Raw genomic sequence first — 13,003 nt, forward strand, 5'->3', positions numbered from 1 at the left:
CTGATTCACACTGGGAGAACAGCCACGCTGCCCTTGGGGCCCTCATATCTCCACAGAACTTCTGAGCCCACAGACATGCCAGGGAAGGGCTATTGCTGCACCCTGAGGCAGAAGCACTGCTCTCAGGCCTCTCTCAGAATCTAGAAACAAAGTTTCCATCTTCTGGGTCCAACATTCTGGAGCAAACTGCTCCCAGGATGTGAGGAAAGAGGATGTAGGCAGACACCAGTTGCCCTTGCATAAGAGCGTAATTACAGTCTGGGAGGAAGAAATGCACTGGGGCGTGTTGAGACTGGAGGGAGGGTGGAGACAGCCCCTGGAGCAGGTCTAAGGGTGACATCCTTCTCCACGTGGAGCACCTCCCCGCAAGAATGCCTCGCTATATGACCAAGCCATCAAGCCATCGCTGGGTCCTGCCACCCAGCCAAGCTGAGCGTGTGTCTGCAGGAGAACCTGGAGTGCTTCAGCTGCCACCTGAAAAGCTGTGAGATGGCCCAGGCTCCCTGCAGGGAGGAGCTCCCTTAGGAAAAGGCTGTGGCCCCTGCTTGGCCTGTGGCTTTGTCCTCTGTTCCTGGAACACAGCTCCTAAAACCCTGGAATCTCTGGAGTGATTAGAATGTCCTTTGTGTGCATGTGTCAGAACTGCATTCCTTTATGAAGCCAAATAACACTCCACAATGTGGACATGCCACATCCGACTTATCTATTCATCAGTTGATGGACCAGATTCCTTTTTTTTTTTTTTTCAGCCGCACCTGTAGCACATGTAAGTTCCCAGGCCAGGGATTGAATCTGAGCTGTAGCTGTGGCAACACTGGATTTAACCCACTCTGTCAGACCAGGGATTGAACCTGAGCCTCCTCAGAGACCTGAGCTGCTGTAGTTGAATTCATAACCCACGGTGCCACAGTGGGAACACCTAGCTGTTTTTTTTCTTTGATATAAAGTGTCTGCCATTTCAATAGTTCTAAGACAGACGAGATTCCCCCAACCCCAGGTTTAAATTTGTTTCCACACCCAGCTCACCTTCTCCTGGGCCGACCTGGCCACGCTGGAGACTTCCTGCACCGCCAGCTCCAGGGGCTGCTGCAGTGGGTCTGCCTGGAAGCTGAGGTTCAGTGGGCCCTGGAACAAACAGGAAAGGACAGTGAGGGGACGGGTGCACAGGGGCAGGGGGCTACTTTCTAAAGGAAACAACACCCTTTGCTACCATGTTCTGCAGATGCACAAATACAGAACACAACTTCTGTCGGTTCAACCTGTGCTTCTACAGAGCAGCGATGGGCAAATGGGCATAAGAAATGCATGAACGAAACCAGAGATGCTGCAGTGAAGGTGGCAAAGGATGTTTTGAGGGGAGAAGCCCAGCTCCAGGGGTGGGGACAGGGGCTCTGTGCTGGGCATGGGTCTGCAGGTCCAGCACAGTATCTGGCCAAGCCCAGCAGGTTCAAGGGCTGTGCCCTCCCCTTCTGGGAAAGCTCTCTCTGGTTTCAGGGTCCCCTCTCCCTGCTCCACGTGGGAGCTCCCCTCCCCCTGTCCCACTGCAGTTGGGGGGAGGGACCCCCCCCCCAATCCAGGGCCAGCTGCTTCCCCTGGAACTGGGACTCCTTGGCTGGCGATGAGCCAGCCGGTGGCTTTCCCCAGGATCAGATTCCAGAGCCACTGTTTCTCGGACTATCGAAGCTGCCCCTCAGGGTCTCCTGGCTCAACTCTGCCTTCAGCTCCAGGCATCCTCTCCTACCGTTCCAGAAAAGGGTGGTTGGTGACCCTATGTCCATTTTGGTTCTTGCAATTGAACTCTCCAAGTGAAAGGTGTGACCACAAGGCAACAAGATTGATGATTTACAAGAGAAGAAATGTGGGGAGTTTCCATTGTGACTCAGCGGGTTATGAACCCGACTTGTATCCCTGAGGATGTGGGTTTGATGCCTGGCCTCCCTGAGTGAGTGAAGGATCCAGTGTTGCCATGAGCTGTGGTGTAGGTCGCAGATGCGGCTTGAATCTGGCATTACTGTGGCTGAGGAGTAGGCTGGCGGCTCCACCGCCAATTTGACCCCTAGCCTAGGAATTTCCATATGCCTTGGGCACAGATCTCAAAAAAAAAATAAAAAATAAAAAAAGAACAAATCAGGACTTGGGGAGCCAACCAAGTCTTGGCCTTTAAAAGTAAGTTCTCTTTAGAGGCTGAGCACTTGTGCCAATAACACGAGACCGAAACAAAACTCTTCTTCATCTCTTCTCTTTTTTCTTTTTTCTTTTCTTTTTTTTTTTTTTTTGGTCTTTTTTCTTTCTAGGGCTGCACCCGCAGCATATGGAGATTCTCAGGCTAGGGGTCAATTGGCTACAGCTGCCAGCCTACACCACAGCCACAGCAACTCGGGATCGGCGCCGTGTCTAGGACCTAGACCACGGCTCATGGCAACGACAGATCCTTAACCCACTGAGCGAAGCCAGAGATTGAACCCGCATCCTTATGGATACTAGTTGGGTTTGTTAACCTCTGAGCCATGATGGGAACACCTTCTTGATCTCTTTTCCTAACATGCTCCAGAAAGTTCAGCACAGTCCAGTGAGTTCTGATCAAGGGGTTAAAAAAGAAATTCAGCCCCACAACTTCCCACCGTATCTCATCTATTTCCAAGACTCAGCTGTGACGAGCCAGCTCCAACTACAAAGGCATGATCAGGGTGGGGATAAAAATGCTGCAAAACGGCACCAAAGCCCTTCTGGCAAGTGCAGTGCCGATGGGTCAGAATGAAGTCATCGCGGGGCTGTTTCTTAGGAATTGCTGGGGATCAAGAATCAATGCACAAAGCCCATTGGCAGTGACAGGCTTCTAACCCCACCCTGTATTAGCAACATCTATCTCACCCCCTAAACATCAGGGGAGAATTAAATCTCCCTCTCAAGGGTGAGGAAGCCATGGTTTGGGCTGCTCTGCTGGCCTTCTCTGTAGCCAGAATAGGTTGATTTTTTTTTTTTTTTTTTAGGTTTTCTTGAAATACAGTTGATTGGCAAGGTTGTGGTCGTTTCTGCTGTACAACAAAGTGACTCAGTTACACATGGACATGCATCCATTCTCTTTCAGATTCTTTTCCCACATAGATGGTCACAGACTATTGGGTAGAGGTCTCTGTGCTGGACAGCAGGTCCCCACTGACCATCGTTCCACAGACAATAATGTGCACCTGCCCAGCCCAAACCTGGGCTGGAGCTTGTTTTGCGGGGACCTGCTGGCCAGTGGCTTGGGGATGACATCACTGAGCCACGGGGGCTGAAAGAAATGCCCCCAGCACAGAGCCCAGTGCCACGCAGGGAACCGCCCATCCCAGGAGTCATTACAGTTGCTGGGACTGCGTGTGAAAGCAGCCACATTCTGCATCAGCCTGGAGACAGGACGTCACCTCCAGCAGCCCAGAGGCTGCCACCTGCCCCGCCCATCCGAAGATGCAGGCGGTGCCCTCTTATCTATGATGCCTTCTGTGTGAAAACTCTGAAAATATTCTGCTAGGAAAGTGAATGTCAAGGGGCAGCCTCACAAAGGGAACACAGGAGTAAGTGAAAATGAGGACCCCAAGCTTCCCTTCCCTTCTTTTTTTTTTTTATGTTTTGCTTTTTTCATTTTTTAGAAGTTTTATTGAAGCAGAGTTGATGTACGAGGCTGTGAAAACTCCTGCTGTAGAACAAAGTGACTCAGTGATCCATGTCCACACATCCATTCTCTTTCAGATTCTTTTCCACGCGGATGATTCCAGAACACTGGGTAGAGCTCCCTGTGCTTGGCAGCAGGTCCCCATTGGCCAGTCATTCCTTATAGCTCCGTGTGCTTAGGCTCCCTTCCTCTTTCTGGCTGCCGAATCCTTGAGTTGCAGGCAGCTGAGCGTGTGTACAGCATAACTGCAAACTCAGACCCTGTCCGAGGGCAGGCCTCTGCCCCGCTGGACTAAAGCAAGACCTCACGTCCACAGGGGAAAGCAAGTGGCAGGAACTGGCAGGAATATACACCGAGAGAGTAAAACAGCAGTGGAAGCAGTGTGTGACCAAGGTGGCACCCTGAATTACTGGCTAAAGATGGATTAAAAAAAAAAAAAAGGTTGGATGTGGGATGAACCCCAGATAGAATACAAACCTATATGCACCACAAAACACAGAACCAACCAAAGGCCAGGAAACAGATCTATCCCAGACACTGTGGAAAACAGGATCCTGGCTGCTCGAAAATGCTAACAGCGAATCAGTAAATGTGTTTCCCACATGGGTACCACATAGCAATTCAGAAAGTACTTTATGTGGGGAGTTCCTGTGTGGCAAAGTGGAAGTGAATCCAACTAGTATCCATGAGGATGCAGGTTCGATCCCTGGCCTTGTTCAGTGGGTTGGTGATCCTGCATGGCTGTGGCTGTGGTGTAGGCAGGCAGCTGTAGCTCTGATTCGACCCCTAGCCTGGGAACTTCCATATGCCACAGGTACGGCCCTAAAAAGAAGAAGAAGAAGGAAAAAAAAAGGCACTTTATGCTTTATGTGTGTACTAGAATTGACCAGATAAATATGTTACAGGTAATCAGTCCCAGATGCTTCACTCGTGGAAGAGGAAGTTAAAGATAAGGAAAGGGGAAGATGAAAATGACAATGAACTCTGTGCCACTGACCTGGAACCCAGGGTGTCAGCACAGTCATGGGTTTGAATATACAGACAGACAGACGCGTATAGACAGACGGTCTGCATCCACCCATGTCCTTCCTAGGTCTGCCCACTAAGAGATCTGGAAGCAATGAGGTCCCAGCAGTGCTGAGCACTTCTGATGCCCAGATCTTGGCTTCTAAACACATCTCCAGTAAAAGGAATCAGGGCTGCCTGAAGAAGTGGCTGAATCCAGGGCCGGGGGAGAGGAAGCTAAAAGACATGTCTAGAGCAAACATCTTGTGGAAACATAAAGTAAGGAAGTGCTTTAAAAAAAAGGAAACAAAACTATACATAAACACATGTGTATATATACTGCATGTAAATATACACGGAATAACACCAGGGGCTACTTCTACTGAAAGAGCTTCTAATGGCCAAAACAAGAAAGGTTTAAGCAACAAAATAAATAGCCAGAGGACTGGATTATAACCCATAAAATAAAATAAATATCCATGAGTCCACATGGACATAAACAATCAAGTAAATACACAGATGGAGGAGAAGGGGTGGCTCTTTCTTGCAGTAGAATTCCAATGAATAAATGTAGAAGGAGAGAGGGAAACAGAATCATTATTAGGCAAACTCCACCGAAATCAATGGTTGCAAACTAGATACAGATGTTCAATGCCAAAACCAGTGAGCAAAAGCATGAGGAGTAACCGGACTTGGACAATCTCAATGTATCTCCCCAAGTTACTTGTTAACTACGGGGAAAATTATGAGAGGAGACTTAAGATGAAAAGAGAGAAACTGGCAGAAATGACCTCAACCAAGGGATCCAGGCCACTGTCCCCAGTGGTAAGCCACACTGACATCACAAACCCTGAGATGCAGGACACTGAAAGGGGCACATCACTTCTGTGGTTTGCGTAACTGCAGTGCAATTGTGTGAAAACACCCAACTGAGGGATATTGGGCAAAACAACAATCAATACTCTTGAGAGCTGTCAAGGTTATGAAAAACAAGAAAGACTGGGAAACTGTTACAGACTGTAGGAGACAACTGCAAGGGGACAAGTCAACCCGCATAGGACCTCAACGGGATCCTGGGATGATAAAAGGATTAAAAAGATACTGGTGCGGAGTTCCCTTTGTGGCTCAGCAGTAATGAACCCAAATAGTATCCATGAGGATGTGGGTTCGATCCCTGGCCTCCCTCAGTGGGTTAAGGATCCAGTGTTGCCGTGAGCTGTGATGTAGGTCACTGATGCGGGTTGGATCTGGCATTGCTATGGCTATGGCCGGCAGGTGCAGCTCCAATTTGACCCCTAGTCTGGGAACTTCCATATACCACAGGCAGGGCCCTAAAAAGCAAAAAAAAAAAAAAAAAAAAAATTCTGGTGGAAAGCTGGTGAAATTCAAGTAGAGGCATTCAAGTAGGGGCTCTAGTTTTAGTTAAAAATTTCCTTAATGTCTTGTACCGTTACAATGTTAATATCATTGTAGTATGAAATATAGTAACATTGTGTCAGTGTTAATATGGTATCCTATACTGTTACAATGTTAATATCACTGTGCTATAATTACAGTAACATTGTACCAATGTTAATATCCTATACAGTTCAATGTTAATATCATTGTACTGTGAATTATAGTAACATTGTGTCAGTGTTAATATCCTGTTCTGTTCTATGTTAATGTCATCATACTATGAATTATAGTAACACTGTATCAATGTTAATACCCTATCCTATACTGTTACAATGTTAATATTGCTACTATAATTATATTAACATTGTGTCAATGTTAATATCCTATCCTGTTCAATGTTAAAATCATTGTACTATGAATTACAGTAACATTGCACCAGTGTTAATTTTTGGTTCTGATCATTGTGCTATCCTTAGGAAAGCCTGGGTGAGGAAAAAACGGACACAGAATTGTTTTTTTTTTTTTTTTTTTTTTTTTGCAACTCTTCTCTAAATCTAAAAGCAGTTAAAAAAAATAAAGTTTTTTTGTTTTTTTTTTTTTAAGGAAGGCATTATAAGAAAGCAGCCCACCTTTACTGACTCTGTTGGTGAAAGGTCTCATATAGATCTCATCTCATCCTCATCTCATCCAGAGTGGATACTGTTTTCCACATTGAACCCAAAGCTTCCACGGATGAAGCACAGAGAAGTCAGGGCTTGCCCAAGGTCACACACAGCCCCAGAGCTGTCTTCCAGCCTAAGCAGTGAACACACAGCCCTTCCAAGCGGCTCAAGACGTCGCCTCCCTCCTCAGCAACCCACGAGGGGCCGATGGGCGTGGAAGTGAGCTTTGGCTGCATTTTAGTTGATATTAACATTACACCCACTCTTCCTTCCCCTCAATTCCGGGCTCGCTGAGAGAATGGCTGCGTGCAAAGAACAACCTGAACTGGCATCTACGCCTGGTTTCTATTGACAATTTGCAAAGTCATCAGTGAGCCTCCTTTAACGTTGATTCTTTAGATGTGAAAAACAAAGCACATTAAACAGCTTGTCTGGCCCAGGCTTGGCCCGATCCCAAGCAGGGAAGGCCTGTGTCCACACAGGGTGAGGCACACCACCAGTTTCCCTCCTCCAGTGACAAGTTTCTAACAGAGCCTGTTATTGAGGCTCTGACCACTGCCTGGCCTGAGCCAGCTGTCCTCTGGGCACCAGGTGGGCTGTGCCTGAGCAGACAGGGCTCGGGCCTCCCTGACAATCCCAGGGGCTGATGAGGGCACCAGTGACCACATGGTACTTCTGGGCTGGGGCTGGGGCAGCATCTTCTGCAGAAGGGGAAGTTCAAGGACCTTGGAACTGAGCCCTGAAATACTGACAGAGGTTAAATAAGGAAGAGGCTTAAATAAGTGTTGGAATGCCCAGTGGGAAGGCCCCACGCAGGAAAGAACACTGAATGTCTGAGCAACGGAGAGAAGCCCGTTTGGGGGTCAGGGTGGAGGGCGCAGGGAGGGGCAGGTCCATGGCCTTGACCCAAGGGTGCCGCCCCATGCCTGCCTGCTGATTTCTTACACTGTGACCGCCATCAGTGGTCTAGGAGCTTGAATTTTTGGAAGTACCACATGCCGGAAGCTCATGACAGAGTAAGAAAACTTCCAGGTCTTGTCACTTTATTTACTTTTCAAATTGGCGAATGCATATACAAGTAAGAGCTATTAATAACATGTTCTAAGTTCACACGGCATCTCTTTTTTTTTTTTTCTTTTCCCCCCACGAAGACCACAAACTGTCCTATAGTCTTGGTTACTTGCATTTGGAACATTCCTCCAAAAAAATCCTGGGACAAAGGACTAAAGAAACAAACAGCTTCAGTGACCCTCCCCCTCCCACCCAGGGCCTGGGCCTGCTGGAGAGGCCCATTCCCAGACAAGCCCAGACAGAATATGGTCCTTGCTTCTGGACCACACATGGCCTGGCCATGGCATCCTTGGGAGGGAAGTGCTGTCCAGCCCACAGGCAGGGGTCATGAGGCCACGAGAGCTGATAATGACCTGCGGTGGAAATAGCAGCCCTGGAGCTGCCAGCTGGGTGACAAGGGCATGGACCACTGCTGGGGTGATTGTCACCCCAAAACCACTTTGTAAAGGTTGATTAAATGCAGGAGAACCAAAGGGAAAACCTCACCTATTGCCTTTGGATAATAAGGTATTAGTTCCTAGCGTGGTGACTGATACTCATTCCTAGTCAAGAGATTGAGCCAGTTCTGGGATCTTCCTGTTCTCCGGAACCAAACTGGAATCAGATCAGCTGGAACAGGGTGTTTGCAAGGCCAGAGTGGAGAGGCAGTGGGGGAGGGGATGCTGATGGTTGACTGGTGGTTGGATAACAGACACTGTGTGTGTCCAGCAGCTCCTCACTAGTGAGGAGCTGGCTTGGGGAACTCGTGAGCCATACAGCAAGCTCCCTGCATCCGCACCAACCTATTAAGGCTGAAGTGGGAGGTGGGGCAGGCCTGTGTATTTTCTCAAGGCTCGCCAGGCAATCTGCCAGTGTTCCCCAAACACCTGGCACCTGCCCGGCCAGCTGGAAGACCAGCCATGGTTTCCTCCCCTGGCTCCCCAGCTCACCATCCTGTCTAATCATTCAGTGTGAGGGTCAGGTCGAAATCCTATGAGCCCCTGGGACACAGGGAACCTGCACGGCGGCCACAGTCACTGGTCATCCAGGGTCAAAGGAGATCCACGAGTTACTGACCTATCCTCAGACCCCGGGAGCCAGGGGCCCCACTGTTAGGGATGATTCTTGAAGCAATCCTACCCTTTTAGCCTTTCCTGCTGGACCGCAACCAAAAGGAACATTTGGGTCTCCAAGTCAAAAGGTGATCCAATTTGGACCCCACAGGGGACCGTGACTTCAGATGCGGATGGCCCATGAAGACCCCTGGCCAGGGTCTGGGTTGGCTCAGCAGGTTTCTTGGTCTGCCCTTCTGGAGAAGGGAGAGGCTCCACCAGGAAGGTCTAGGGTTCCTTTCAGCCTGAAAATACAAGCTGGGGTAAAACAGAACGGGAGGAGAGACGCTCACTGAAGACGCTGGGGATGGCTGAGTTACTGCTTTGTGTCCCCAAGTGCCCCAGTGATAGCCAGAGGAGGGGTCTCCTCTCTCTAGGCAGAGAGATAGGCCAGGTGGGGGCAGGAGGGGGCCACTAAGCTGGGGCTCTCTGGGCCAAGTGCGGGCTTGGAGTGTCAACCCTAATCGGGGATTAGCAGGGATCCAGCTGGAGGGAGGGCAGAGGGAGGCTCCCACAGGGCGGGCTCCCGGGTCAGGACACCCACTAATGCAACACTAGAGCCTGCGCACCCACGCTGCCATCCATGCCGCAATGGTGACAGCCCAGGGCGGGGAGAGGAGGAAGGGGGGTGCCAAGGCAGTAGGAGGAGTTACCCAGAGCCTAGCAGCCTGCAGAACCCTCATGTGAATTCAAATCAAGCCCCACTTCCAGGCACCAGGGAGGGCAGAGCAACACATGCCACCCTATCCTCAACACACACACACACACACACACACACACACACCCCTGCCACCACAACCACACCCAATCTACTGTCAGAGAGGACTCAGAGCTGCTTTGAGCTTAAATCCGGTCCATCATTACCCCTTCCAGGCAGGGGTTCTGGAAAAGCTGGTGTCTGAGCCTCTGCAGGATACAGAGGAGAGCAGAGGGCACGGAAGATCCAAACAAGCCCGACCTCGCTCCCCGCCCTCCCTCCTCCCACACACAGATTCAAGTGTGTGGGGCAAAAGGTTTCCTCTGAAACCTTCAGGTGTTTTCCCGTGTTCTCAGCGTTACCCAACTGGCTGCAGACAGATTCTGGAGCAGGGATCGCCTCTGTTCTCTCCGGCGTGCCAGGCACACGGGCAATGTGCAAGCAATCACAGGTTCTAAGCCAGTCAGGAAATGTCAGGGAACAAAGCATGACTGTCCCAAACTCCCAGGAAGGCGGGCCATGCCTCTGGCGGACTCGGGGGTCCCAGGGTGAGACCACCAGGACCCTCCAGATCACTCACCAACAGGCCTGTGTGTTACAGCCCCCAGAAGGGTGAGAAGCAGCCTCAGCGGCCCACACCACATCCCCTGCCTCATCCAGCTGGGACAGGCTCTTCATCAGCTCCTAACTCCAGCCTGCAGTGTACCCGGCCCCAGGACTGCGGCCGGGGACACTGGGTCAGCCAGGGGTCAATGCCAGCAGCTTCGTGGGGAAACAAATCTGTGTTTGCTCACGTAGCTGAGGTCACACGGCTCTCATGCCTACGAGATGATGGGTGGCTCCTGTGAAGAGCTAGCTGTCCAGTGCTGGTGGCTGGGGCACCAATCCCAGGCACCATGGCAGCCAGCAGACAAATGACCTTGAAGGATTATTTTTTTTTTTTTTTTTTTTTTTTTTGTCTTTTTGTCTTTTCTAGGGCCGCACTCAGGGCACATGGAGGTTAGGGGCTAACCGGAGCTGCAGCTGCCGGCCTACACCACAACCACAGCAACTCAGGATCCGAGCCTCATCCACGACCTACACCACAGCTCACGGCAATGCCAGATCCTTAACCCACTGAGCGAAACCAGGGATACAACCTGCAACCTCATGGTTCCTAGTTGGATTCAGTTCCTCTGCACCACAATGGGAACTCCGAAGGCTTTTGTTCATCCAAAAGGTACAGTTATTTTTCCCAGAGTCCAGAACACAGTCTTCAGTTGGACTGAGGCTCATTCACGCTCCAAACACTTGCTTCTTAAATCCATGGCTATGTGGGCCACGGCCACGGCACCAAGGCTGAGGGCCCAGCGTGGGACATTGCGAAGGCAGATGGCCCAGACACAGAGCACTCGCTATGTCCAAAGCAAAAGGCCACAGGCCTCTCCATGGAGCTCTCAAGCAGCTGCAGAATATATGCACCTGGGGGCAGGGAGGACCAGCAAAGGCTGGGAGGTAGTGCGCCAAACCCATCAGGCCCAAAGTCCTCCTATGGAAAGCTTGGAAATAGCAGGTGCCAGGAGCTTGCCATTAAAGCAAGATGTCTTGAAAGTAAAAATAAAGCACCAAGGCATCAACCAGACAAGGAACAACCACAGGAGCCTGAGGCGGCAGAGTCCTGTCATCAGCGCCTGAGGTTCGAGGTAGGAGGTAGCTGGGCTCACATCCTCGCTCTCCCACCCACAGGCTGGGTGACCTTGGGCAGGTTACCTAACTTTTCCAGGCCTCAGTTGCCCCCACGGCAAAATGTTTGACATTGCCTTTGTCCCAGGAGTTGGGACGATTCAGAGACGACATGTGTACCTAAAGGCCCCAGTGCGTGTGTGGCAAGTGGCTGGCCCGCGAGTCACTAATTTAAACTCGTAGGAATGCAAACCTTTTGGAAACACATTCTGGGTGAAATTCAGCTCCATAGACGGAAGTGATTAGGTTCACAGTTATTCGCGTATCTGATGCAAAAGCAGTTAAGTGCCCAACTGAATACTGGACTCCACCTGGGACTTCAGGAAAGGCAGGTATGAGCTACGAGGGGACGAAGTCCGCCTGACGAGTCTCTCCAACAGCCAGTCTATCCCGCGGGCGAATTTTAGGGCCCCCCACACCTCCTATTTGGGGGATAAAATCGGACCCTGTTGTCTTGATTCCTCATCACGGGGCTTCAACTCTGCAAGGTCTTTCTCCTAACTTTCAAGGATGCCCTGCTGCTTGAATCAATCAAGAGCTTGTGGTGAGGCTTCAGGGAAGACGAGCTAGCCCTGAACCGGCACCCCGAGATCACCGCACCCGACCCCACCGCACGACGGGCCCTCACAGAAACTCACCCCTTTCCGTTTGGCCTCATCGTTCAGGGCGGTCACCCAGGCGGCCTGCCACTGGCTCCTCCAGCTGTTCAGCGTCAGGATCCAGGCGAGCAGCGCATCCGACTCGGGGCGCTGGCCCTCGCCAGGCTCCGCCGCCCGCCTCGGAGAGCGGGGTCGCGCGCTGGCCAGCGCCCATTGCGCCAGGTACAGGCCCACCGTGCCCAGGGCCACGACGAAGAGCCCCACCAAGACCAGCCACTGGACCTCTCCGAGCCACGAGCCCAGGCTGGACATGGTGATGGCGCATACCCGGCGCGCCTCGCCCCAACTTCCCGGGCAGTCCCCGGCCGGGCGCAGAGCCCGCGGGCGGCGAGCTCAGGACATCAGCTCACGGCCGGCCGGGGCTCAAGGAGGGCGGGGAGGGGGCGCGGCGAGCCGGAGCCGGGCGGCTGGCGGAGCGGCCCCGGGCGCCGGGAAGCCGGGCGGGGTGAGCGGGAGGAAAAGCCCGGCCGGCGCACGGCAGCCGCGGCCCGGGACTGCGTCTCCAACCCCGCACACCTGGCAAATGGGGACGCGGCGGCTCGCGTTCCCGACTCGGGCGTCTGGGCAGTTCCCGGGGCCGCGGCCAGGCGCGCTTCCTCCTGCGCGCGCCGCCCCGGGCGTCCCGCCGGCGGCCCCACAGCGGCCAGAGGAGGCTCCGGCCGCCGGGCGGGGGAGGGGGCGCGGCCTGCGGGGCGGGGGCGGGGCCCGGGCCGCGGCGGGAGCCGGGGCGGGGCCTTGGGCGGGGCCTTGGGCGGGGCCTGGGCCTCCCCGGCGCCCGGGTCGGCCCCGCGCTTCCCCGACCGCGGCCCGCCCCGCCCGTCCCCTTAAAGGCCCAGCGGCCCGCTCCCCTGGCGGCCCCGCCCCCGTCGCGGCCTCGGCCCGGGCCTGCCACGTGCGCGCGTCTGCTGGGTGTGGCGGCGCGGCGGCGGGGCGGGCGCCGCGCTCTGCATCCTCCTGAGCTGGCAGGTTCCCGGCTTGGCGACGCGGAAGCGCGGGACTTTCCTATTCGCCAGCCCGACCCCGGGGTTACAGCGGGGCAGGCTGGC

At 52.8% G+C, this 13,003-nt stretch overlaps 1 protein-coding gene across 1 annotated transcript in view; it reads right to left on the bottom strand.

Annotated features, from left to right (window-relative positions):
• Positions 1–12,581, bottom strand: part of C2CD2 (C2 calcium dependent domain containing 2) — a 66,859-nt gene extending 54,278 nt beyond the window's left edge. Inside the window, exons 1-2 of the mRNA XM_003358976.5 lie at positions 11,937–12,581; positions 1,027–1,125 (exon numbers count right to left, since the gene is read on the bottom strand). Coding sequence (XP_003359024.1) covers positions 1,027–1,125; positions 11,937–12,209 — 372 coding nt within the window. The 5' untranslated portion in view covers positions 12,210–12,581. The remainder of the gene's footprint in view (positions 1–1,026; positions 1,126–11,936) is intronic.
• Positions 12,582–13,003: the final 422 nt, after the last annotated feature.

This window comes from Sus scrofa, chromosome 13 (assembly GCF_054392235.1).
Source record: "Sus scrofa isolate SSC_HxYL_T2T_F1_AM1 chromosome 13, Sscrofa_HxYL_maternal_Yorkshire_Landrace_v2.0, whole genome shotgun sequence".
Classification (NCBI taxonomy): domain Eukaryota; kingdom Metazoa; phylum Chordata; class Mammalia; order Artiodactyla; family Suidae; genus Sus; species Sus scrofa.